Source organism: Balaenoptera acutorostrata, chromosome 1 (genome assembly GCF_949987535.1).
Source record: "Balaenoptera acutorostrata chromosome 1, mBalAcu1.1, whole genome shotgun sequence".
Classification (NCBI taxonomy): domain Eukaryota; kingdom Metazoa; phylum Chordata; class Mammalia; order Artiodactyla; family Balaenopteridae; genus Balaenoptera; species Balaenoptera acutorostrata.
Genome location: NC_080064.1, coordinates 7657571 through 7685110, shown reverse-complemented (window position 1 = coordinate 7685110; position 27540 = coordinate 7657571). Strand labels below are relative to the sequence as shown.

General features: G+C 51.9%; 1 protein-coding gene across 6 annotated transcripts in view; it reads left to right on the top strand.

Moving 5' to 3' along the window:
- Positions 1-27540, top strand: part of CTNNBIP1 (catenin beta interacting protein 1) — a 52494-nt gene that overhangs the window by 18389 nt on the left and 6565 nt on the right. The window contains exons 2-6 of one of the 6 annotated variants that reach the window (XM_057545204.1): positions 4367-4597; positions 5152-5236; positions 6020-6103; positions 14737-14855; positions 15435-15525. In XM_057545204.1, coding sequence (XP_057401187.1) covers positions 6061-6103; positions 14737-14855; positions 15435-15525 — 253 coding nt within the window. In that variant the 5' untranslated portion in view covers positions 4367-4597; positions 5152-5236; positions 6020-6060. Of the gene's footprint in view, positions 1-4366; positions 4637-5151; positions 5237-6019; positions 6104-14736; positions 14856-15434; positions 15526-27540 lie in introns of all 6 variants that reach the window. The other 5 variants (XM_057545198.1, XM_057545218.1, XM_057545233.1 and 2 more) reach the window with 5 other exon arrangements.

The following is a 27540-nucleotide window of genomic DNA, read 5'->3' as shown; positions in this document are numbered from 1 at the left end:
GCAGGCTTGTCGTGAGGACCCCATGTGCTGAAAAGGCCTGACATTGTGCCTGGCCCTTAGGAATGCTCTAGCAACCACAGTAATTATCACTGTTGTTCTGTAACTTCGCCTGGCTTCACAGAGCAAGAAGGAGCTTTGGGGCAGGTTGGAATTTGGGTTGATGACCTCAGGACAAATTCTTTATCCCAAGCTCATCACCTAAGAATGGTGCTGCGTCCTGCAAACTGCCTGAGCAGCAGAGCCGTCATTACACCTGTTTTGCTCCTGCTGGTGGAGTGCGGTTCAAGAACGCCGAGCCTGGCTCTGGGTGGAGGAGGCTGAAATGTGGAATTTATTAATTAAGGTGGTTGCTCACGAGGCCCTAGAGTCTGGGAGGTTGCGGTTTAATTACTGGGAGTGGAGCTCGTGGAAGTTCTCTCTGGTGCCCCAGCTTTGATGTCGCTGGGGGACCTGAGGTGCCGCCCCAAGTGGGACTCGCAGCCCGGGCTGCAGATGAGGCTCAGGGCTGCCTCCCTCTGCTGAGCGCGTTTCTGTCCACTTACTTGTTTACTGGAGAGCAGTGCAGCATGGGCGGGAGCCTGGACATTCTGGGTTCGAATCCTGCCCCAGAACGGACTAGGACGGACTAGCTGGGTGAGCATAGACTAGCGCCCTCATTTGTAAAACCTTATAGGGATGCTTGTTGCAAAGACTGAATGATTCATGTACGTGGAGGGTTCAGAACAGCGCCCGGCCAACAGCAAGCCAGAATATATGTCAGCTGTTTCTTTAAAGCAGTGTTCTCACCTGGGGGGGATTTTACCCCCCAGGGAGCACATGGCAAAGTCTGGAGACATTCTTGGTTGTCACGACCAAAGGGGAGGTGCTTTTGGCTGGTAGAGCCCAGGGATGCTGCTATATAACCTCCCATGGGTGGCACAGTCACCGCAACAGAGAACGATCCTGCCCAGAACGCCACTAGCGCTGAGGCTGAGAAACCAAGGACTCCGGGCGGCACGTGCAACACGGAAGGAGGTCCTGTTCCTCACCACCCCCACCCTTATCCTTCCTTTGATCCGCTCCTCTCCCCCTCCTCCCCTCGCTGGTGTCCCTCCCGCTGCGCCCAGGGCCCCAGTCCGGCTCCCCCAGGCTTCCCCTGGCTCACCCGCTCACCTGACCACTGACACCTCCTTTTCCCCTCACCCAGCTCGGGTTTTTTATCACAGTACCTATCTCCTTCTTCCTTACTAGGTTATTTACCCACTGATTACTTCTTGTTTATTTCGTTTTGTCTGTTCTCCCTTCACCCTAGAATGTACGTAGGGACTTTTGCCTGTTTTTGCACTGCTGTATCCCAGTCCCAGTAAGTGCTCAGAACATCTGTTGATTGAATGAATGAATGCGTTCCCCAAAGCCACACGGCTGGTACGTGACATGCCAGGATGTCAGTTCTTCGCCGTCACCCATGTCGCTCCTTCTTCCCAAAGTGCCCCCCTAGCCCCCCGCCCCATCCAGCGCAGCGTCTCCTAGAAGTGCTCCAGATGTTTCCCGGATCTGGTCAGTCACCACGATCTGACTCTGTCTCCAGAACACTTTGTGGATGTGCACGGTGGTACCGACTTCATCTGAAGGACGAGCCTGCCCTGTTTCCAGCCAGGGGCTTCTCTGTGGCCCTGGGAGCCCAGCCCCAGCCGTTGGCCTGTCCTCAGGGCCGTCACCAGCAGACCGGCAGCTGGCCCATCACACGCACACCCCCTCCCGCAGCCGCAGTGGCAGTCCAGGCTCCGACACTGCTCCTGTCCCGCAGTTCCACCTGCCGAAGTGTCCCAAGCCCTCCCATCCTCACCGTCCCTTCTCCGTCACCCCACAGCCCAAGCCCCGGCCCTCACCTGGCCCAGCAGGGACCTTCCCTCCAGCTCCTCCCCATCTCTCCTCCACGCCACAACCACAGGGGTCTCAGGCGTTTCCCGACTCTCCCGCTTGAACCTCTCCTCACCCCCCTGAGACCCATGTGGTCCAGCACCTTGAGCCCCCTCACCTGCCTCCCCGGCCTCAGCTACACCTTCTTCCTCCAGTTTTCCCGAAGGCCCAGTCTCTTTCTGTTTGAGGACCTTTACACGTGTGAGTGTGTGTGTGTGTGTGTGTGTGTGTGTGTGTGTGTGTGTCCCAACCCAGCTCCTCCTGACCTGGGTAACAGCTCATAAGTTACCTCCAAGGGTGCCTGCCCCCTGGGCAAGGTCAGACTCCCAGCTGCGCGTCCTAGGGCACCTTGCACTTAACCACCCCCGACCCCCCGACCCCCATCATTTATCACCATCTGAGGCTCTGTTTACCTGGGTGTGACTTGATTCATGCCTGTCTCCCCTGCTCACTGGGAGCCATCATCACAAGCAGACCATCCCGTGCTCGCCTGTGTATCCTCAATGCCCAGCACAGGGCCTGGCATATAATAAGCTGGCATATAATAAAAGATGCTCAGTAACTGTTCAAAGAATGTCTTTTCCCTCTGCCTGCAGTGCCCTTCCCCATCTTCTCTACCAGCAAACTCCTATTCATCCTTCAAGACCCAGTTTCAGGGTCTTCTGCTGGGAGCTGGTCCCTCCCCTTCCTCTGTGTTGTCACAGAGCTTTGCACATCCCCTTACTCTGCCACTTACTACACTGGGTTGAGGCCCTGGGTTTTTTCCTCTCACCTCTGAGCTGCGCAGGTGGAGGTGCTGGGCACGGCACGTTACATGCAGTTGGCACTCTTGGAAGTTTTTGTGTTTTTAACCTGACCCAGCTTTTTGGTTCGTTGTTACGTATAATTTGTGTTGTTTTCCATTTGCCTTGTGCAGTGTGGTTTCCTCAGCCATTCTGGTACCTCCTGGAAGGCAGGCTTAGTGTCACAGCCCCAGCTTTGTATCTCCTGCTCCCTGAGCCTGACACAGGGCTGTGTTCACCTAGAGAGGTTTTATTTTAGTAAATCTTTCTTGAGTCCATGTCATGTCTACTTAAGGTTACGGGCCCCTTGGCAGTTGAGAGCGCTTGACATCCTTTCCCTCATTCTGGACTGGCTAGATAGTTTGTGGCACCCGATGCAGGACCCCTTGTTAAAAAATTATTCAGGGGCTTCCCTGGTGGCACAGTGGTTGAGAATCTGCCTGCTAATGCAGGGGACACGGGTTCGAGCCCTGGTCTGGGAAGATCCCACATGCCGCGGAGCAACTAGGCCCGTGAGCCACAACTACTGAGCCTGCACATCTGGAGCCTGTGTTCCGCAACAAGAGAGAGGCCATGATAGTGAGAGGCCCGTGCACCGTGATGAAGAGTGGCCCCCGCTTGCCGCAACTAGAGGAAGCCCTCGCACAGAAACAAAGACCCAACACAGCCAAAAATAAATAAATAAATAAATAAATAAATAAATAATAATTTTAAAAAAATTATTCAGAATTGTAAGACGGCGACAGGAGAGCATTAAACCAAGAGTAGGGCCCTTATGAGTGCTCAGTGCTGGTGCCCAGGCCTCATGCTCATGAAGCCAGCCCTGATCTCCTTGCATCCTCCGAGGGAGGACACAGTAGAGGTCCTGATTTCCTTTTGACCAGTGGCAAACTGGAGGGCTCAGAGGGCAGTGACTGACCTCAGGTTGCACAGCTGACCATCGACAGAGTAGAACTGGAAACAGAGTCCAGCTCCGGGAGCGTGCTCACTGTCTCCACCGGCTCTGGGGCCCCAGGAGCTTTGGTCCTCGGTTTCCTCCTCTGTAAATTGGGAACATTGACCTGATCATCGGGTGGCAAATGGAACAGCTGGTGCGAGTCCCCAGATGGTCCCATCAGGAACCACCACGTCCCATAGGCGCCCTCTCCTTCAAGTCATGAAGCCGAGGTTCCTCTCTGCTTCTTGGACAGTCCAAGCCCTGTAGACAGTAGGAGGCTAATTGGCTGTTGTGATAGTTGGAGAAATTAAACCCCCTCAGAAGTGGGAGAGGGTTGTCTCTTTTCATCTCTTTTTGAAGGAATGTGGGGACTTGGGTAGAAGGTTCCCCAGGGATCCTTGGTATTTCAGTGCTTTGATGTCTGGAGGAATAAAAGAGCAATTAATCGCTATAAATGTCTTTCCCGTAGGGTAGGCTGAGGGTGGGGGAGTGGCAGTGGCGGGTGACTGCTCTTCCATCCCAGGGCCATCACTGGTCAACGGGCTCTGCAGACCAGCGACCCGGGGCCAGAGCGGCATCTCCCTGTAGGGGAGGCTTCTAAATCTCACTTCCTCTGGAAAGCACGTTTTCCTCAGCCTCTTGGGTGAGTGAGTAGCAGAGATTGCTAAAGACAGATGGGTTGCAGAGCTCCCCTTGGTCCCCTAGAATAGGTTTCTCAATTATCCAAAGACATCTGTCCTCACCGCAGGGCTGAGAGCCAGGAGTCCACCTGTAAACCAAGTGCTCCGAGGCCCACGCGCCGCAGTGGAGGGGTGGCTGGGCTGCCACGGGCAGGCGAGACTCCGACCCCCTCACCAGCACCTCCACCCGCCATCAGCAGCCTCCCTCCTGCCCGGTCAACCTGCAGAGGACCCAAACGACGAGGGTGTGTGTGGAAGGCCAAAGAAGAGAAGAGAATGTTCTCTGATTCCTAGAAGAGGTGTGTTTGGGGCAAGCAGACCTGTGGCCAGACTAGTAGGTTGTAAATTATCTGCATCTGTGTTGTGTGTGTGTATGTGTGTGTAAACTTATGTTTCCATGTACAACTACAGATGTTCCCCAAGCACACAAACACCATGCAAGTCTGAGCACAAAGTGGGCGGAGCGCCGAGGTAGCTGTGCCTGGCTCGTCGTGTTGTTTGGTGGGTGGGACGCCTACTCGGGCAGGTGCAGGACTTGCCCATCAGCTGCCCGGGAATGATTCACTCTGGTCCTCGACGTCTCCTAGCACGGCTCTCAATCGGCCTTGGTGACTAACCCAAGGGGAGGAGGGTGTGTGGTGACCTGCTTTGGCTGGAAATGACAGTGCATAGCTGCAGTCGGCACCTTATCCCAGGGTGCTGGTGCAAGTTCCTGGGCTGGCCAGACATACAGATACTTCTGGACCGTGCAGGACCCTTGGCCACGAGCTTCTCGCCATCCGCCTGTATCCCACAGCACCGGCCATGGGCTCCTCTTGGCTCCTCCCGTGACCTGGGTTCTGTGTTTCCACAGGGCTGCACCTTCCTCCTTCTCCCCGGCCACAACCTGCCCGTCACAGTTGAGCACCTGTTTTCCTGAAGGTGATTTCCAGAAGCAGGTAAGGACCCCAGGGGAAGGACGTCTGGTAGAGTGGCCATAGAACGGCGTTGAGGAGAGGGCCTTGGGTACCGGCTCTAGGGCTGACCGTGAAGCTAGCACATCTCATATCCTTTCTTCATCGTCCCTGATAATGCTCATTGCTTCAGCTGTGTGGGTTCTTAGAGTGAGCATTGTGGTTCTGCTGGTGTCTTCTAGGCTGTTAAGATGTGTAAGGTCTGAATTAGTATTTTATATAAGCTCTGTGAATCACACAATTATATGGCATTGTATTTTCATGCAATGTGAACATTGTACAGATGAAAATGTACATTTTAAAACATGAACATTTAAAATATATCACTTTTTTTTTTTTTTTAATGGACAAAAGTCAAGTGCTGGGACCCATGGGGGAGAGGTGGCTTGTGTACCTATAGGCCCCCCCTGTTGTCTGGCCAAGCCTGAGGTCAGGCAGCATTTACAAGCAGGTGGTAGACCACCCTGGGTATAAATGTATATTCCAATTTACATAAGTGTGGGTGTTAAACAGCATTAGCTTTAAGTTTATAAATAAAAAGGAGTGCAGGTGGCTGTGTTTGTATTTGGGTTCCCCCCCAACCCCGGCCCCCCGCCTGTCAAAGGGAGGCCAGCTTTCAAAGTCGTTTATCAGAATGGGTCTGACTTCTGCATGTCCTGCTCTCTGGGTCTTTCCTGCACTACCTCCCAGTTCTTCCAAAGTGAGATCAGCTGTTTCCAAGCTGGAGCTCATGTGCATAGAGATGAGGTCCCTCTAATCTCTGGGCAGGAACGTGGTATCTTACCGACGACCTCGATGCCTCCCAGAAAATGCGGTGTGGCCTCCCAGGCCACGAGCCACGTTTGGAACTTGGTATGTGTCCTTCCCAGTGGTTGGGAACCCCTTCCTCACTGTCTTTTACCTACCAACCTTCCCTCAACAGAGATGCAAGCTCAGAACCGACAGAAGTGTGTGGAAGGGGTGTGTGTGGGGGGGTGAATGCATCTGTGTGTCTGCAGTGAATGTATGGACCTCAGTTTCTCTGAAGTGCATTTGTCCCAATCAGGTGTAATTTTCTGGAATCACGCCCACTTTCGCGTAAGCCGTGGATATCTGTGGCACAACATCCACTTAGCCACAAGCCTCTCCCCTCGCCTTTCGTTTGCATAGTTGATAGTTGCCTGTTTCTTTCCATTTTCCATTTTTTGGCTCATGTATGCCTTTTCCCTGTTTAGCTTCCAGAATGTTATATCTTAAGAGAGGGAGCAGGTCTGTCTCTGACTTGGGCAGTTAACACTGAGAGATTTTCTTAGGATTTAGAATGGAAGCTCCACCATCTTAGGCGGTGGTGTGTTTATGGGGTCGCCAGGAGACCATAACTGAGAAGCAGCGTTACCTTACCTTCAGCTCTCACAGCTGAGGACTGAATGAATAATTATTGTGTCCAAATTCTTTGCAGTTTGGACTTAGGTAATTTAAACACATTTTAGTGGAGATCAGTTCTTGATCCCTATGGGGAAGAATAAGAATTCTCAAGTGAAGTTAATCTGATGTGTGTCAAAACTGTGATGAAAACTTAACCGCATGTTCACTTGGATAGGCACCAAACTCAAACACACTGTAATACACTTGCAGCATACCAGCGACTGAAAGGTCGTTGTTGTTTGGGTTGATTGTGATTTATTCTCTTCAATTATTTCCTTCACATTGGCACCCTTGATGCAGCTTCTGTTTAGGACGGAATTATGTAAACAGGTCCCGATGTTCTCGTCCATCAGGATTGGAGTGTGGAGGGCAGGAACACGTGTTTATGCCACAGTCGGCCCTGACTCATCCCTGGGTGTTCTTTCTGTCAAGCAGCAGGGTGGAGTCAGCTCAAACTAGAGCTCGAAGAATCCTAGAAGACTAGAATTTTTAGGAATGGCAGGAGTCCTCCCAAGGCAAGGAGAAACAGTTTAAGAACTGGTCTCTGCCAGGGAAGTGTGAACAGGGAGTGACCTGGCCCCAAAGACCCATTCAGGCACCAACGACACTCCAGGCCCATGACTGGGTGTGTGAGGCCCCCTGGTAATCACAGTGTGAGTGTGGTGGGTCCCCGGGGATAGTGGAGCTACAGTGGAACAGCACCGGTCTGTACGGGGCACCAAGGGTAGGATTGTTGGGAGGAGCAAAGTTCTGTGAAATAGACCCCCTGCAAAATGATTGACACGGGCACCCACACACACTCACTCCTGTGGGTTCTGAGCCCTCATACCCCTGTTGGAGGAAGCTTGGCTGGTCAGGAAAGGACAGTGAGGAAGGGGCTCTCAACCTCTGTGAAGCCAGCATCCCAAGGTCCTGGGACGCACAGCAAAACCAGAGACATATCCTTGCCTGGGTAGAGCTGGCCCCTAAATGGGGGGATAGAGCTTGCTCTGGGACCCAGGACTGGGGGTGGTTTGTGACAGTAGGACCACTACGAAGCCTCGAGCCAGAAGGGCCTTGGGGGGCTTGTGTTGGGGGCCGAGGGGGTGGGGGGGGGGTAGGGGAGCGGGTGGGTGTGGCCCTGGAGCTCTGGTTCTTTTGTGTGTGGCGACACCTAGTGGCAAGTCCCTTGTCTTCCACAAGGAGAGGGCCAACTGACCATTAGCCCTTGGACACAGGATGGAATTGGAAGACTTTTACCCCTGGAAGCCCTAATTCCCAGTTTGAAGGCTTCATGGAGCATTTCAGATGACCTTGGAGAACACGACAGCCCAAGGCATACAAAATAGTCAGGAATGAGAGTCTTTGGAAAAGCTAAATTTGGTTATGGAGACTGGATTAGGGACTTGCATTTGACCATAAGTGATGTGGAGATGGTAGGGGGTGGAAGCCCAGACCCCACAGGCTGTCTGGGTTCTCTCTTCAGCCAACTGGGCCAGGGCTGCAGGTAGACGGGGCAAGAGAAGGAGCCACGGCCCCGGCCCTCCAACAGGTGCAGGAAGACTGAGCGAGCACCCCGGCAGGTGCTCTAGGAAGTGGACGAGGGACTTCCCTGGTGGTCCAGTGGTTAAGATTCCATGCTCCCAATGCAGGGGGCACGGTTTCAGTCCCTGGTTGGGGAACTAAGATTTGCATGCCTCATGGTGCGGCCTAAAAATAAAACAAAAGAAAAAGAAACTGGGACGTGACCGGACCACGTGCCCAAGAGGGCCTGGGTGGGGCGCACGACCTGCTTCGGTCATGCAGTCAGGAAAGGCTCCCCAGGAAGGCATCTAAGCGAGCGGAAAAGAAGCCAGTTCCAGGCCTGGGGACCCCACTGCAAAGGCTGCTGGGGAGGAGCTTCTTGGCAGGTCCTAGAAACAGACTGGGGGCCAGTGAGACAGAGGGGAGGAGTGGGAGCAAGAGGCAAGACCAGCCGTGTGGGGTCCTGACAAGGGCGTGAAGCGTATCCTGGGGTAGGTTGGAGTGGGGAGAAATGTCATCCGTTCTGGCTTTTAAAAAGATCATTCCGGTTAGATAGCCTCATCCACCAGAGGGCAGACAGCAGAAGCAAGAAGAACTACAATCCTGCAGCCTGTGGAACAAAAACCACATTCACAGAAAGATAGACAAGATGAAAAGGCAGAGGGCTATGTACCAGATGAAGGAACAAGACAAAACCCCAGAAAAACAACTAAATGAAGTGGTAGGCAACCTTCCAGAAAAAGAATTCAGAATAATGATAGTGAAGATGATCCAGGACCTTGGAAAAAGAATGGAGGCAAAGATCGAGAAGATGCAAGAAATGTTTAACAAAGACCTAGAAGAATTAAAGAACAAACAAACAGAGATGAGCAATACATTAACTGAAATGAAAACTACACTAGAAGGAATCAATAGCAGAATAACTGAGGCAGAAGAACGGATAAGTTACCTGGAAGACAGAATGGTGGAATTCACTGCTGCAGAACAGACTAAAGAAAAAAGAATGAAAAGAAATGAAGACAGCCTAAGAGACCTCTGGGACAACATTAAACGCAACAACATTCGCATTATAGGGGTCCCAGAAGAAGAGAGAGAGAAACGACCAGAGAAAATATTTGAAGAGATTATAGTCAAAAACTTCCCTAACATGGGAAAGGAAATAGCCACCCAAGTCCAGGAAGCACAGCGAGTCCCATACAGGATAAACCCAAGGAGAAACATGCTGAGACACATAATAATCAAATTGGCAAAAATTAAAGACAAAGAAAAATTATTGAAAGTAGCAAGGGAAAAATGACAAATAACATACAAGGGAACTCCCATAAGGTTAACAGCTGATTTCTCAGCAGAAACTCTACAGGCCAGAAGGGAGTGGTATGATATACTTAAAGCGATGAAAGGGAAGAACCTACAACCAAGATTACCCGGCAAGGATCTCATCCAGATTCGATGGAGAAATCAAAAGCTTTACAGACAAGCAAAAGCTAAGAGAATTCAGCACCACCAAACCAGCGCTACAACAAATGCTAAAGGAACTTCTCTAAGTGGGAAACACAAGAGAAGAAAAGGACCTACAAAAACAAACCCAAAACAATTAAGACAATGGTCATAGGAACATACATACCGATAATTACCTTAAACGTGAATGGATTAAATGCTCCAACCAAAAGACACAGGCTCGCTGAATGGATACAAAAACCAGACCCATATATATGCTGCCTACAAGAGACCCACATCAGACCTAGGGACACATACAGGCTGAAAGTGAGGGGATGGGAAAAGATATTCCATGCAAATGGAAATCAAAAGAAAGCTGGAGTAGCTATACTCATATCAGATAAAATAGACTTTAAAATAAAGAATGCTACAAGAGACAAGGAAGGACACTACATACTGATCAAGGGATCAATCCAAGAAGAAGATATAACAATTATAAATATATATGCACTCAACATAGGAGCACCTCAATACATAAGGCAACTGCTAACAGCTATAAAAGAGGAAATTGACAGTAACACAATAATAGTGGGGGACTTTAACACCTCACTTACACCAATGGACAGATCATCCAAAATGAAAATAAATAAGGAAACAGAAGCTTTAAATGACACAATAGACCAGATAGATATAATTGATATTTATAGGACATTCCATCCAAAAACAGCAGATTACACTTACTTCTCAAGTGCACACGGAACATTCTCCAGGATAGATCACATCTTGGGTCACAAGTCAAGCCTCAGTAAATTTAAGAAAATTGAAATCATATCAAGCATCTTTTCTGACCACAACGCTATGAGATTAGAAATGAATTACAGGGAAAAAAACGTAAAAAACACAAACACATGGAGGCTAAACAATACGTCACTAAATAACCAAGAGATCACTGAAGAAATCAAAGAGGAAATCAAAAAATACCTAGAGACAAATGACAATGAAAACACGATGATCCAAACAAAACCTATGGGATGCAGCAAAAGCAGTTCTAAGAGGGAAGTTTATAGCTATACAAGCCTACCTCAAGAAACAAGAAAAATCTCAAGTAAACAATCTAACCTTACACCTAAAAGAACTAGAGAAAGAAGAACAAACAAAACCCAAAGTTAGCAGAAGGAAAGAAATCAAAGATCAGAGCAGAAATAAATGAAATAGAAACAAAGAAAACAATAGCAAAGATCAATACAACTAAAAGCTGGTTCTTTGAGAAGATAAACAAAATTGATAAACCATTAGCCAGACTCATCAAGAAAAAGAGGGAGAGGACTCAAATCAATAAAATTAGAAATGAAAAAGGAGAATTTACAACAGACACTGCAGAAATACAAAGCATCCTAAGAGACTACTACAAGCAACTCTATGACAATAAATTGGACAACCTGGAAGAAATGGACAAATTCTTAGAAAGGTATAACCTTCCAAGACTGAACCAGGAAGAACTAGAAAATATGAACAGACCAATCACAAGTAGTGAAATTGAAACTGTGATTAAAAATCTTCCAACAAACAAAAGTCCAGGACCAGATGGCTTCACAGGTGAATTCTATCAAACATTTAGAGAAGAGCTAACACCCATCCTTCTCAAACTCTTCCAAAAAATTGCAGAGGAAGGAACACTCCCAAACTCATTCTATGAGGCCACCATCACCCTGATACCAAAACCAAAGATACTACAAAAAAAGAGAATTACAGACCAATATCACTGATAAATATAGATGCAAAAATCCTCAACAAAATACTAGCAAACAGAATCCAACGGGCTTCCCTGGTGGCGCAGTGGTTGAGAATCTGCCTGCCAATGCAGGGGACACGGGTTCGAGCCCTGGTCTGGGAAGATCCCACGTGCCACAGAGCAACTAGGCCCGTGAGCCACAACTACTGAGCCTGCGCGTCTGGAGTCTGTGCTCCGCAACAAGAGAGGCCGCGATAATGAGAGGCCCGTGCACCGCAATGAAGAGTGGCCCCCACTTGCCGCAACTAGAGAAAGCCCTCGCACAGAAACGAAGACCCAACACAGCCATAAATAAATAAATAAATAAATAAATAATTGAAAACAAAAAAACAAAAAAAAAACTAATAACAGAATCCAAAGGATCATACACCATGATCAAGTGGGATTTATCCCAGGGATGCAAGGATTCTTCAATATACGCAAATCAATCAGTGTGATACACCATATTAACAAATTGAAGAATAAAAACCATCTGATCATCTCAATAGATGCAGAAAAAGCTTTTGACAAAATTCAACACCCATTTATGATAAAAACTCTCCAGAAAGTGGGCATAGAGGGAACCTACCACCACATAATAAAGGCCATATATGACAAACCCACAGCAAACATCATTCTCAATGGTGAAAAACTGAAAGCATTTCCTCTAAGATCAGGAACAAGACAAGGATGTCCACTCTCACCACTATTATTCAACATAGTTTTGGAAGTCCTAGCCACTGCAATCAGAGAAGAAAAAGAAATAAAAGGAATACAAATTGGAAAAGAAGAAGTAAAACTGTCACTGTTTGCAGATGACATGATACTATGCATAGAGAATCCTAAAAATGCCACCAGAAAACTACTAGAGCTAATCAATGAATTTGGTAAAGTTGCAGGATACAAAATTAATGCACAGAAATCTCTTGCATTCCTATACACTAATGATGAAAAGTCTGAAAGAGAAATTAAGGAAACACTCCCATTTACCATTGCAACAAAAAGAATAAAATACCTAGGAATAAACCTACCTTGGGAGACAAAAGACCTGTATGCAGAAAACTATAAGACACTGATGAAAGAAATTAAAGATGATACCAACAGGTGGAGAGAGATACCATGTTCTTGGAATGGAAGAATCAATATTGGGAAAATGACTATACTACACAAAGCAATCTACAGATTCAGTGCAATCCCTATCAAATTACCAATGGCATTTTTTACGGAACTAGAACAAAAAATCTTAAAATTTGTATGGAGACACAAAAGACCCCGAATAGCCAAAGCGGTCTTGAGGGAAAAAAACGGAGCTGGAGGAATCAGACTCCCTGACTTCAGACTATACTACAAAGCTACAGTAATCAAGACAATATGGTACTGGCACAAAAACAGAAACATTGATCAATGGAACAAGATAGAAAGCCCAGAGGTAAACCCACGCACCTATGGTCAACTAATCTATGACAAAGGAGGCAAGGATATGTATACAATGGAGAAAAGACAGTCTCTTCAGTAAATGGTGCTGGGAAAACTGGACAGCTACATGTAAAATAATGAAATTAGAACACTCGCTAACACCATACACAAAAGTAAACTCAAAATGGATTCGAGACCTAAATGTAAGACCGGACACTATAAAACTCTTAGAGGAAAAGATAAGAAGAACACTCTTTGACATAAATCACAGCAAGATCTTTTTTGATCCACCTCCTAGAGTAATGGAAATAAAAACAAAAATAAACAAATGGGACCTAACGAAACTTAAAAGCTTTTGCATAGCAAAGGAAACCATAAACAAGACGAAAAGACAACCCTCAGAATGGGAGAAAATATTTGCAAACAAATCAACAAAGGATTAACCTTCAAAATATATAAACAGCTCATGCAGCTCAATATTAAAGAAACAACCCAATCCAAAAATGGGCAGAAGACGTAAGTAGACATTTCTCTAAAGAAGACATACAGATGGCCAAGAAGCACATGAAAAGCTGCTCAACATCATAATTATTAGAGAAATGCAAATCAAAACTACAATGAGGTACCACCTCACACCAGTTAGAATGGGCATCATCAGAAAATCTACAAACAACAAATACTGGAGAGGGTGTGGAGTTACTAGTTGTTAATTAGACCCTTTTCTGAGCCAGGGGGAGGTGGCAGGGGAGCAGACAGTAGAAGAGGGAGCCTGGGCTTTGGTGGTGGAAAGGAAGGCCCTGTAAGGAGACGGCACTGCATTGAGTGCACAGCTGCTACGTTTTTTGCACCTACGTATTGCTACACAATACGCGTTTTGCCCTATTGTGCAGGCTTTTAGGGCCGGAGCCCCTGTTAGCTTCTGGGGACTGAGCGGTTGACAGGAGCCTCTAGGGAGGCTGCTGCCCAGGGCTCTGGCACCTTTCTGAGTCTGCCCTTCACCTGGGAGAGCCTGCTGGTCCAAGGCTTGCTGGCCCCTGAGGGATGGACGGTGTGAGGAGTGCCTTTGGCCCGCAAGCCCGGCTCCCTTGGTCCTCTGAGCGCAGCTCCTTGGCACCAGGGCAGCCAGGGCTCCACCCCCACCAGCTGCTGCGTTATTTCTGACTCATCCAGGAGTTACAAGTGTGTAACCCAAACCCCTCCACGCCCGGCTTTCTCCCCCCCAACCCCAGCTCCTCCTGGAGGGAGGAAACCCTGGGACTTCTCTCCTGGGACCTTTCTGCAGGTCGGGTCCCTGTTGCACCTGGACGCAGCTGCCACGTGCAGGAGCCACCCTGTGACAGGTGGGTGGGCTTGTGAGGGTGGCGTCAGCGAGCCCGGGCGGGTGTCTGTGCCTGCAGCCCCGGGCTCGCCGTCCCCATCGAGGGACTCCTTGGAGCCCAGCCCAGGAGGCAGCCTCTTGAACTCGTCAGGGACTTTTGCAGAGGGAGCTGTCTTGGTGTTTGGGGGCTGGGTACTGATCCCATGGCTTCTGCAGCTACGGGCCCCAGCCGGCTGCCTCTGATCACGTCACTTTGCTCCTTATGGAAGTTGCTGGCTTTGAAAGATGGGGACACTTTGGGTTTCATGCAGCACATCTCCTGGGCTCATAGCAGGAGCCTTGCTGAGGGGTGGCTGGAAGGTATAGCTGGCCAGAAGTCTGGGTCAGCTCAGCCCTCTGGGCCTGACAGCTCCACACACAGAGGGGGCTGGCCACCAGCGCCTGCTCCGGGGAGATCCCTGCTCAGTCTGGCTGTCGGGCCAGCAGGTGTGAGGGAGGAACAGGCAACTCGCCTCCTGCTCTGGGCTCTCAGAAACGAGCCCCTGATGCAACATGGGCGGCCTGACAACTCATGCCTGTATGCGGGTATGTCTCGTCCTGACACCGCCCCACCCCATGCTTCTCCTTGCTCTGCAGGAGTCCCCAGAGCTGGTCAGGGGATGAACCGCGAGGGGGCCCCCGGGAAGAGTCCGGAGGAGATGTACATTCAGCAGAAGGTCCGAGTGCTGCTTATGCTGAGGAAGATGGGCTCCAACGTGAGTGCCTTTGGGGTGTCGAGCAGCAGGTCCCCCAGGGAGGGTGCCTGATGCAGGCGGGCAGAGGGGCTGTAACCACCTTCTGAAGCAGCTGTGGTCTGGGGAAGGGGATGCCAGGCCTCTGGCTTGGCCGTGGCTAATTCAGGCTCTCGGGCACAGACACTAGCATGTCCAGTTCGGCAGGCCCTGCTGGGGCAGTCTTCCCACCCCCTGTGCCAAGTTTGGGCCAAGTGGGTGAGGGTTCTAAAGGCCCTGACCTTCCTTTCCTCCCCTCTCCCAAGAGTCTTCTCTTCCAGGGGTGACCGGGGGGCAGGACAGCCACCAAGAGGGCAGCAGATGTGCAGTGGCCCTTCTCAGCAGGAGAGGGAGGGGCTCCCCAAGCAGGGCCTGCCCTACGCTGGAATCCCCGTCCCCGATCTGATCCCGGTGGCGAGGCCTGTGGGCCCCATGGACCGAGTTTCAGGGGTGGGAGCAGAGGGGAGAGGGTGCTCACCCTGGAACTAGAAGGTCAGTTCTCAACAGTAGAGGCCCAGGGAGCGGGTGCGGGCCACCCTTCACCCGGCCCTCTCGCCCTTGCAGCTGACAGCCAGCGAGGAGGAGTTCCTGCGCACCTACGCGGGGGTGGTCAGTACCCAGCTCAGCCAGCTGCCCCAGCACTCCATCGACCAGGGTGAGTCCAGAGTCGAGGGCCCGCGTGGCCAGCGACAGCAAGCTGTGGTTCCTTTAGAAAGCGTAGCTCCAGCCCTTCCAGATGGGTGGTCCGTGAGAGAGGTTTCGGGGCTGCAGCTGCCTCACCCACAGAGCTGAGCCCCAGGTGGCGGCAGCGTCTAGACGTGGAGCCTCCAGAGCCTCCAGGCGGTCCCTTCTCCTTCCCCAGCTGGGAGCCAAGGACCCAACCAGGTAATGGGGGGGATCCCTTTCTAGGCCTGGGGGAGGAAGAGGAAGAAATGGAGGTGTCTGGGGCCCCATAGCTGCAGAGGCTCTGGTGGCTGCATTTCTTTAACCTTTGCCTGCCCCCTGCCCCCCCCGCCCCCCGCCCCACCGCCAGTACCCTGTTCAGGACAAGGAAACCACCCTCGTGTGCAGGGGTCTAGGTGCGGGCTGCACGGCGGCTGCTGTGTTCCTGGCTGTGCCCGGGGCGGTGGCCCCAGTGGCCCTGGAGGTCTCCGTGTGCCCAAGGGAGTTATTTCTCTTTTGAGTACCCTCAGCCAGTTGTAGTAATGGTAACACTGAGTGTTTACTGTCTAGCAGGCTCGAGCTGCCAGCTGTATTACTTCTACTTAGCAGGCAAGGAAACTGGGGTTCAGAAGCAATAAGCCACTGCAGCCAGTTACTGGGGGGCCCAGGATGCAAACCTGCAGCCCGATTGCAGGGCTGGGTTTGCCTCTGTCTGTCCTGGAGCCGCAGGAAGCTGCTGGGCACTTAATGGGCTCTCCCTTTCTGGAAGCCTTATCCTGACCCTGTAGCCCAGGACCCTGACCACCAATTTCCAATTGCTTGGAATTCTTGGCCGTTAAATCGTGCCGCCGGTGGCCTGTCTGGTGTGAGCGGGCCCCCAGGAGCAGAGTGCTGATGGGCGTGTTTGCTGACTCCTGAGGCCGGGGAGGCGAGCAGACCTGGCACATGGGACTGCTTTTCCTGAGGCTGCCCTTGTTCTCCTGGATGTCACACGCAGGGCTCTGCCCTGGCGCAGGGCCCGGTTCCCGAGCTCTGACGCTGGGCGTGACCCGGCCTGTGCGCCCAAGTCAGCAGAAATGTACAGGGTGTTCCCGTGGCCCCAGCAGCTCCCGGGGACAGCCGCTCGCCCGGGCCACCCTCGTGCCGCAGCCTGTCTGCGCCAGCGGGGCTGTCAGCCACCGCTGGGGAGGAGATAAGGGGTGTGGAGTCTGCCCCCCCCAACCCCGTCCTGGGATATTTCTTCTGGGAGAGGTCTTTTCTCCTCCAGGGCTGATCTGGGTTTTAGCGTGGCTCCGTCTCCCCTGCTCCCGAACCGTATTCGCTTGAAACCCTCAGGCTTCTGAGTCCCTGGGGCATCACCTTTTCTCCCAGCCGGGTCTTGGGTCACTGGGTTACCCTGAATTTGAGCTGCAGCGGTAAGAATGCCTCTAAGTAGAAAGCTGTTAGTGGGAAAAAATCAAAAGAAGCTATAGAACTGTGTGTCAGTATAGAAAACACCACCACATACACTCCCCACCCCACCCCCGCCCATATACACACACTCACGAATGTATGTGTATAGAACAAAAGAAGCTGAAAGAATATTTACCAGGTTGTTTATAGAAAATGTTGATAGAGGGTGGAACCACATAAGGGACTTTGACTTTCCAAGTCACACATTTTTTTGTAAAACTAATTTTTTTAACATTGCACATACATTTCTTTTACAATAAGGGAAGGTTTTTTTAAGATTCTGAATGTTTTTGTGGTTTCCTATTTTTCTTTTCTTTTTTCTTTTTTTTTAACTTTTTATTTTATATTGGAGTTTAGTTGATTAACAATGTGTTCGTTTTAGGTGTTGGTTTTCTATTTTTCTTTTTCTTTTTTTTTTAATTGAAGTATAGTTGATTTACAATGTTGTGTTAATTTCTACTGTACAGCAAAGTGATTTAGTTATACATATATATATATATACATTCTTTTTTAAAATATTTTTTTCCATTATGGTTTATCATAGGATATTGAATATAGTTCTCAGTGCTCTACAGTAGGACCTTGTTGTTTAAAGGGGAAGTTTTAAAAAGTGTTTTTAAGAGAATGTTTTTGTCTTGCTCAGCTAAACCAACAACTGAAAATAAAAATGAGCTCTGCTGAGTTATTTAAGGCGGTCACAGTGACCTCACCTGGCCTGAAACTGCTGAGCAGTCAGGAGTGAGCCGTGGGCATGTGGGTGTGATTTTGTGGCCCTGGAATCCGGGCCCTCCTGGGTGTGGGGCGTCCACAGACAGACAGGCTGGCCTTGGGTACTTCTCTCTCCGGGAAGCAGGCTCCTGGGAGTGAACCTGGAGCCGGGTAAGAATCTCTGGGGAGATGGTTCTCTGCTGCTGGGCTGCCCTTCAGTCTGCCCCTCGCCCCACAGTCACCTCCAGCGACAAGCCTCACAGGCATACTGTATTTTCTTTGTGCCAACAAAACAGCAAGCAGTCTAGTCTCTCCCACTGTGGAGGTTCAAGCCTGAGAGCAGGACCCTACATTTCTGCCCACGCCATGGGGCCACATGGGGCTTTGATAAAATTCTAGCCCGCCCACCTTCCCCATTGGCAGAGCCGACCTCAGCTGATGCCACAGGGCATGTTGCTGTCAGAGTCTCAGGTGCCACCCAGGTGGCAAGAGCCCTGGATCATTGCTTCCAGTGCTCAGGACCCCAGCATGAAAGGCCCAGAAAGGCCTAGGAGCATTCGGGGTGATGGGCAGGACCGTCCCATAGAAGCCTGGTGTGAGCGCCTCCTGCCACTAGGCGGCACTGTCTCTCAGCAAATGCCTGTGCTCTGCTCCGCCGGCTCCCGCAACTCTGACCTACGCTGTTCCAGCTGCCCTCAGTAGGGGGCCTGAGGCCGCCCCACCAATGGGTCAGTGCTTGGCCATCCATCCCGGGGTCCTGCCCACCACCTTGGACTGGCACACGCTTCCCCTCTGGGGCTGGAGGGGTCTGGTACCGGGAGCACTGCTTGCCCTCCCCAGACCCAGGTAGGAGAGCAGCAGGCTGGGCAATCCTCAACCCACGCCTCCCGGCCGCCCCGCATCCCATTCTTCCCTCGGTGAACACGTGTTCAGTATCTGCTGGGTCCAGGTAGGTGCTGGAGACCCTGGTGCACGGGCCTGCACCATAGCGCCTCGCCAAATGGTTCCAGGAGAGGGCCCCAGAGGCCCCCCAGTACTGCACTGGACAGTGGGTAGACCTGCCTGGCCTGTGCTCCTCCAAGACCACCCTCGAAAGCCTCCTTCTGGAAGCCCTCCTGTCCCTCCCTTGTCTTCCATGAGACCCCTCTCTCTCTCCCCCCCCCCCATTTTCTGCCTCTCTGCTCACTGCCTCCCGCCCTCCCCCCCCCCAGCGCCTCCTTTCCCCTTACCATGGTCATGCTGGTGTTCTCCATATTCTGTCCTCTCCTCTCAGTGTCACACGCTCTCCCTGGGAGGTCACACATACTCCCGTGACTCCAACAGAGCTCTGGTCGACGCCTTCGAGATACACCCCCTCAGCCCAGACCCCCTGCTGACCCCCAGATTGATGTGCGCGCTCTACTGGCCTCTGGCTGCGCACGCCCCACATTCAGCAGGTCCAGGGTCGTAACCTCTCCCCGCCCCGGGATCTGTGCTCCCGCCTGTATTCTCTGTCGTGAGGACGCGCCTCCATGAACCCAGCGTCCTGGGGACCAACCACCGACTGCTGCCTTCCCCAGGTATCTAGGAGGTTACCAAGTCCTCTTGATTCTCCTGCCTTAATGCTCCTCACATCTGCTTTGTCTTCTCCATCTTGGTTTGAACGCCCATTTTGGTCTGAGCCCATGTTAATTCTTGTCTCGATCACCACAAACAGCCCCTAACTGGCATCTCGACTTCTCGTCTTGCCCTCTCCGTGCACTTTCTACCCTGTACCCAGAGTGAGTATCGAAGGCTACATCAGCGGGTCTCTCCCCGACTTATAGTCTTTCAGTGGCTCTCTACTGCCTTGAGGATAAAATCCGAACCCCTTAGCGTGATGAGCAGGACCCCTGCCCACCGGACAGCAGGACTTCCTGCTCCACAAACAGCCACAGTGAATGGCTTTCAGCTCCCATCTCAGGCCTCGTGCGATCACGCCTTTCCGTCCCTGCATTTGCCTCTCGGCTGCCAGGAGCCCAGCCCTGAGCCCACCCCCTCCCCTGCCTCCCACAGGCAGGGCCAGGCCCTCCTGTGATCCCCACCACACACGTGTACCTCGGCCCTGCTACTCCCCACACTGTCTCCTGGTCCATCTCTTCACCAACTCTGAGCCCCTTGTGGCTTCCCTCTTTGTATTTGTGGGGCTGGGCCCCCCAGAGCGCCAGCGTGTTCTTGGGTGAATGAGCGGACCAGGCTCTGGGTCTGGGAGCCCATAGTCCCCCGGAAAGGCAGGAACATGGAGCGCTGTCTCCTGGTCCCCAGGGTGGCCGAGCAGACCTGACATCCTCGCTGGACTGACTTTGAACCAAAGGCAATCAGTGCTTCTCTGGGAAGGTCGCCTTGCTGAGAAGCCCCAGCTGTAGGCTCGGGGGCGGAGAGCCGTAGCTTCCAAAGCAGGCTCAACAGAATGCTGAGTTCGTGCCTTTCTTGTTGTCAGTGCTGTTCTCTCCATAACATATGTCGATCGTTTTTCCTGGCTATAAAAGAATGCATAGTCATTGTGGAAAGTCATTGGGAAAGACAGAAACAGCAGAAAAGCTTAGAGGATTGACTCCTACCATGTAGCTAGAATCACTATTCCCTTGCGTTAATTTCCCAGCAGGTTTTTAAAAAAAATATGCATGTATTTTCATTACAGAGTTGAGACCACACAGTGTAAACGTTGTAATATCCATTTTAACATCCATTTTTTTTACTTATGATAATTTTACCATGTCCTCAAACGATTTTCAAGAAAACATTTTAGCAGTCGTGTGATATGCAGCCATGTGGCTGTGCTATCATTTTTTGACCGATCCTTTACCTTTTCTTTTTCTGTGGCTGCGCCGGGTCTTAGTTCCGGCACGTGGGATCTTAGTTGAGGCACACGGGATCTTTAGTTGCGGTGCACGAACTCTTAGTTGCGGCATGCATGTGGGATCTAGTTCCCCGACCAGGGATCGAGCCCAGGCCCCCTGCATTGGGAGTGAGGAGTCTTACCCACTGGACCACCAGGGAAGTCCCCTGATCCTCTACTACTCGACATTTGTTTTTCATTTTTGCTATTAATTATAATTAATTTAATTTATTGAGCTCCTCCTATGTGCCAGGTTCCATGTCAAGTAGCATATAAAGTTATCCCAGAGAATCCTCACGACAGCCCTGTGAGGCAGCTACTGTCACAGGCCCACTTTCACGATGAGAAAACAGGCCCTGAGAGGTTGAGTAAGATGCTCAAGGTCATAGAACGGGTCATGTGGGTCCAGGGTGTGGTAAACAAAGACCATCTAGGTAGTGGCTTACAGGCCATGTGCATTTTTAAGCAGAACAGTGTTTTACCTGAGGAGCAGGTGTGATGTAGGCAGTTAGCATGGTATTTCAGGAGGGAATGAGAAAATTGGAAGGGTTTCCTGCTGCCTTCTTTTTCTGGGCCTTTCACCTCCACGTGCCTTTGAGTGTGCTGGTTCTGTTTGAGCTCCAGGTCTCTCCCTGCCCCAGCACCACACCGGGGACGGATGCGGCAAGTGCCAGTTCCAGGCCCCTGGTGCGCACTTGGCAAAGGCCTCCTTGTGGCCAGTCGCCTGCAGACCTACCATCCTCGAGTCATGCTTCGTATAGACCCTTGTCCAGCTGTCCCGGGGCTGGAGGGACCCTGTCTTGATGTGGCGCATTTTGTTAAGGAAGCCCTCGTCCTTTCTCTTCCCCTCCTCCTGGCCCTGGAGCTGCGGTGCTGGCACGCTGGCTCCAGGCCTGTTCCAGCCTCCGTCTGATCACACTCTTTCTCGAAGAGACTTTCCAGGGAAGGTCCCCAGCCTGAGCCAGCTGGGCGGTCCCAGGGCTCTGCTGGCTTTCCCTTGCGGAAGCCAAGGCTGCGGGCTCAGGGTCCGCTGCCAGCGAGCCTAAAATAGGTCATTTGGTCTCAGGGTTACACTGAGAACCTTGTTAAAATAGCTGTGGTCATGGGCAACCCAGCAGGGAGCCAGCGGCCCAAGGGGAGGGCCCACCCGGGCCCACCCAGTGCACTGCTCTTCCGGGGACCGAGCAAGCTCACCCCGCTGCTCGTCACCCCACTTGACCCTCTGAGCGGCCCTCGGGTGGGGTACTGGCACCGTCTCCGTTTCACAGCCGGCATTCTTCCTGGAATCCTTTCCCACACCATCTGGCCTCTGCTCTTTCACTTCCTCTGTCGCCCTCTCTGCCCTTCCGGGGTCGGCCCGCTTTCCTCCTCTGGCTCCTGAACTGCCTGCGGATCTTTCCTTCCGTGTAGCGGTTATCACGTCAGGTCAGGAGCCCCGAGGGGCCAGCGCCCGTGCTGTGCTCGCAGTCTCACGTTTCCCCGTGGTCCAGCTCTGGCACAGAGTGGGGTCTGTCAGATCCCCGTGTAGACCGAGGCTCCCCCTCTGTGCGGACCGGCTGCCGGGGTCCCGGGACCCCCATCTGCTCACGCGTGGCTCTGAGGCTTCTCCCAGAGGCTCCAGGTGATAACCAACTCTGGACTGAAATTACTGTCAGGCCCCGGGAGAATTCCAGTCAGTGGGATGGGAAGCTAATCTTTTTAAACTTTAATCAACACTTTCATGAGAATTACCTGTAACCTAATAATAATAAAATGGAACCCAAAAATCTCATATACATTGAATCCGACTGAAAAATCAACCAGAAGGACTTGGTACCTGATAACATGTGTCACAGAAAAAGAAAAAAAATACCCCGTGTTGAGGGGGATGAATTGGGAGATTGGGATATACACTACTGATACCATATATACCACTATATATACACTATTGATACCATGTATACAATAGGTAACTAATGAGAACCTACTGTACAGCACAGGGAACTCTACTCAGTACTCTTCGGTGACCTAAATGGGAAGGAAATCCAAAAAAGAGGGGAGATATATATACGTAGGGCTGATTCACTTTGCTGTACAGCAGAAACTAACACAACATTGTAGAGCAACTATACTCCAATAAAAATTAATTAAAAAAAATAACCCCAAGAAAGGGTAAGAGCTGAAGAGCAGGGCCGGTTGCTCAGTTCGGCCTCGGGCTCTGGCCTGTGAAGGGCTGCCTTGACCCTCCTTCACCAGCGTGATGCGTTCTATTGTGTAGAGCTGAGAGCAGGGGCCTCCAAGCCCTTGTGCACCTCTGCTCCCACCTCCTGACACCCAGAAGAGGCAGACCTCTGTCCCGGAGAAGAGCATCAAGGGCCAGTTGGGCCAGCGATGGCACGGTCCCGGTCAGAGTAGCCCATTGATCTGGATGCCAGGCGACTGCCCCCGGCCTCGAGCTGCCAGCCCAGCAGGGCAGACGGAAACGGGAGCAAACACGTAAAGAATTTTGGGTGCAGATCACAGGATGACTGACCCTGAGGGAAGGGAACCCCTCTAGAAAGCCCCAGAGGTAGGATGTGTGTGCTGGGCTCGGTGGGGTATGGGGGGTGAGGTGGGTTTGGGGCACGTGGGACTAGAGCAGAGCAGGTGTACTAGAACCCTGACGGATGACCCCACAAGACGCTGTTTGTGATGCTTTATGCTGTGGACATTATCCGGGTCAGTCAGATGGGCAGGATACGTGTGTTTTGCAGGTGAGGAAACGGAGGTGGATGTGCAGGGACTTGCCCAGTATCGCGCGGGTAGGCAGTGGTCAGACCCAGGCCCAGGTACCGTGATCCACCAAGGGAGCCCAAGCCTGGGGAGGCCCTCGTTGGTCTGTCAGGAGGCCCAGGACCTCTGCCAGGAGCCGCCTCACCCCTGGGCCCACATGCCTCCACTTCGGGCAGCTGGAATGCCTGGTGATGTGGTTGCCAGCCTGGAGCCCAGGAGGTGCCACCAAGCGTGGAGCCTGCTTTGGCTGCTGAGACCTTGGGGGATCCGGGGTGCTGTCCCCATGGCGACCAGTGTCGTGCTGTCTCTGGGTAAAAGCCATCCTCTGGGAACTCTGGGCGGCAGAGCTGAGCTGTATAGAACCCCCGGGCTCCTAGGCCACGGCTGCTAAAAGCAGCACATGCCGCCAAGCAGGTTTGGGCTTGTCTGGGGGGAGACCTAGTCCAGGTTGGTGCCCGAGTCTCACCCCCGTGGAGCCTTTTGCCCTTGCAGGAGTGTCTGGGACCTGTTTTTCCAGGAGCCTCTCTGCCTGGCTCATCTCCCCAGAGCCGGTAGCTGAGCCGCGCGGTTTTCGGTAGGCGGGTAGCCGAGTAGCAGATGCTGGTTGGTATGGACGGCAAGATAGTGAGCTCAGGGGGCAAAGAGGAAGTATCAAAACCAAAAATCATGTGGTCAGACAAGGGGCAGACGTCGGGAATGGGAATCACCCTGGACGCGTTGGTGCGTGTGGCCGTGTTTCCTCTCCAGCCGGTCAGCCGTGTGCGTGGAGGACAACCCGGGCTTGGCAGGCCGGGTTCCCTGGACGGCTTTGAAGAACTTTCGCTGAAGTTAAGTCCCTATGCGAAGTTAACTTTGCCAGAGTTAACTTCCAAAGTTAACCTCCAGCAGGAATTGGGAGACTCTGGGGTGTCGGGGTCCTATTTCGGAGTTTTCCAGGCCCCAGTCATTTGCACTCATTGGGAAGGTGTTAGGCCCATTAGGAGGTCAGGAGGTCATGAGATCCCCGAGCCCAGAATGGAGTAGTTCTGGTCAGCTCTGGCCAGGGATGGGCGTGAGGGTTTCAGAGGGGCTGGGGGGCTGCTGCCCTTGGAGGAGCCCATGACCCTGAGTCGGGTGACGTGGGTGTCCCCACCTGTGGCCGATGCTGGTGCTGGGAGTCCCCCCCTTTTCTCTGGTGACCTTTGTGCCGGGCTGTGTCCTGAACTGTGGGGCCCTGGGGCTGGCCGGCTTTGGAAGCTGGCCCAGGCTTTTGTACCTTGTGTTGGTTTCCTGGGGAGGGCTTACTCTCAGGGCTGTTGCCTCTCTCCAGCCACCTGTGAGCATCCAGTCCTCCCGGCTGGACTTTGCAGGAGCTGGAAGAGCGCTCCGCAGCCTGTTCCCCCGCAGCCGGGCGCTTTGCTGGGACGTAGGCTGGACCAGCACGCTTAGCACATCCCTGCTGCCCGAGGAGGCCTCATCCCTTCCTTCCGCTGCCTGGTCTCTCTCTCCGCAGGGTCCCTCCTGGAGAGGGAGAGGTGGTGGTGTCTGGAGCAGTCCTCGTCCGCCCTGGAACCGGGCCCAGCTCCATGTGAGCTCCAGGGTCTGTGCCTTTCCTGGAAAAGGGCAAAGGGCTCCACTAGGATGTCCCCGGCCAGGTCTGAGAAATAGAGGCCGGGTGTACCCTTACTCCGTCCATCACCTTAGGGCTGCAGCCATCTCCCTGTTCCTCTTTCCTGTTCTTTCTCATTCCTGGGCCTTTCTCCAAACCACACTGCTCCCTGCCCCCTGTGCCCCAGCACCCTGTAGTGAGCTAGCTTCCCGATGGCAGCATGCTGGTTCCCTTCGGTGAGCGGGACGTGGGCTGAGGGTGGTGCTGGTGTGTGGAGCCTGGGCTGGACTTGTGATTCTGCTGGTGTGAATTCATCCTGAGCTTGCAAACAGACCAGTGACCCCATTGTCTGTCTCCCGCCCCCAGCTAGGGGCCAGCCTCCCTTTCCTAAGCTCCTGAATATTTGTCATTTTTCTCTCCCCAGTCACTTGACTGGACTCCATTAAAGGGGCAGAGCTGGCACGGGCCATGGGGTGGGATGGCCCCCTCGGTGCCCTGCCCTGGTTCAGAGAGCTGTGCCCTCGCCAGCGCCTTGGCCCTGCTCCCTGTGGCAGGGGAGCCATGGGACTAGGGGGGCACCTGGCAGAACAGTAGGCGGGGGCAGAGGGCGGGTGTCTGGGCTCCTCCCAGGTTGGCCTTCCGGATTCCATGTTGAATTTTCTCCAAGATACCCCAGGGCTGCTCTGGTGTTGCTTTATAAATCCTGGGTCTTGGTTCCATTCTAATGGGAGCAGATGGGTTACTGCAGTCTCTGCCAGGAGGCCTGAGCAGCCTCAGTGCTCAGGGTACCTGGAGCAGGACCGTTACTTCCTTTTCATAATAGAAAACGACAAAACGTGTAGTGTAGCGTGGTCTTCGGAGTCTGTGTCGGGTCCTCCCTCTGCCTCTGATTCACCGAGTTGCTTCATCTCTCTGAGGAGCTTCAGGCTCCTCACCTATAACGATTCGTCCTGTATCACTATGTTAGATGCTGTGGTCAGGGAGGGCCTGGGGAGGTGATTTTACACAGACTGGCATGAAGTGTGAGAGCTGTGAGATAGACTTGGGGGGAAGAGCATTGAGGCAAAGGAAGCCGCAGGTGCAAAGGTCCTGGGTTGCAGGTTCCTGTGCCTGAAGGACAGCCAGGAGCCCATGTGGCTGGAGCGGAGTGAGGGGTGGGAGGAGGCATATAAAAAGGGGTGAAAAGACAGTGAGGGGCCAGATCATGTTGGGTCTTGAAGCCATGGTATAGAGTTTGGAGTTTCCCTTGAGTATGATGAGAAATCTTATAATAAACCACCTTTGGAGAGTTTTGAGCAAAGGAGTGGCAGGATCTGACTCATATTTTTAAGAACTTCCTTCTGACTGCTATGTGGAGAATGGACCCTCGGGGTCCAGAGAGGGGAGATCCAGGAAAAGAGGGTACAGGAGGCTAGTGAGAGGGGCAGTGGTGGCTTGGACCAGGGTGGTAGTAGGGGAAATGGTAATGTATTCAGGATACATTTTAAAAGTATAGTCAGCAGGATTTGCTGATGTGTTATACGTGGAGTGTGTGTGTGAGAGAGGGAATCGGGAAGACCCCAGGTTTTTTTTTTTTTTTACAAATCTCATTTTTTATTTATTTATTTATTTTTGGCTGTGTTGGGTCTTCGTTTCTGTGCGAGGGCTTCCTCTAGTTGCGGCAAGCGGGGGCCACTCTTCATCACGGTGCGCGGGCCTCTCACTATCGCGGCCTCTCCTGCCGCGGAGCACAGGCTCCAGATGCGCAGGCTCAGTACTTGTGGCTCACGGGCTTAGTTGCTCCGCGGCATGTGGGATCTTCCCAGACCAGGGCTCGAACCCGTGTCCCCTGCATTGGCAGGCAGATTCTTAACCACTGCGCCACCAGGGAAGCCCCCAGACCCCAGGGTTTTTGACCTGAGCAACCAGGGGATGGAGGTGCCATTGGCTGAGACGGGGAAGGCTGCAGGTGGAGCAGGCCTGGGGCTGCACCATTTGACATTCCACCAGCAAAGTCTGAGGGTTCAGATTTCTCCACATCCTTGCTAATGCTTGTTATCGTCTGTCTTTTTGATTCCAGCTGTCCATTAGGTATGAAGTGGTGTCTCACTGTGGTTTTGATTTGCATTTCCATAATGACTGATGATGTTGAGCATCTTTTCATGCCCTTGTTGACCATTCATATATCTTTTCTGGAGAAATGTCTATTCGAGTTCTTTGCCCATTTAAAAAATTGAGTTGTTGGACTTTTTATTATTACTGAGTTGTGTTATTTATATATTCTAGATAGGAGTCCCTTACCAGATATATGATTTGCAGATATTTTCTCCCATTCTACAGAATGGGTTGTCTTTTCAATTTTTTTGATAGTGTTTTTCGAAGCATAAAAGCTTTTAACTTTGGGGGCTTCCCTGGCAGTCAAGTGGTTAAGACTCCACACTTCCAATGAAGGGGGTGCGGGTTTGATCCCTGGTCGGGGAACTAATATCCCACATGTGGCGTGGCCAAATTGTGAAGATAAAAAGAAAAAGAAAAAAAGGCTTTTAACTTTGATAAAGCCCAATTTATTTATTTTTTTCTTTTGTTGATGGTGCTTTGGGTGTCATATCTAAGAAACCATTTCCTAACCCAAGACTATGAAGATTTACTCCTGTGTTTTCTTCTAAGAGTTT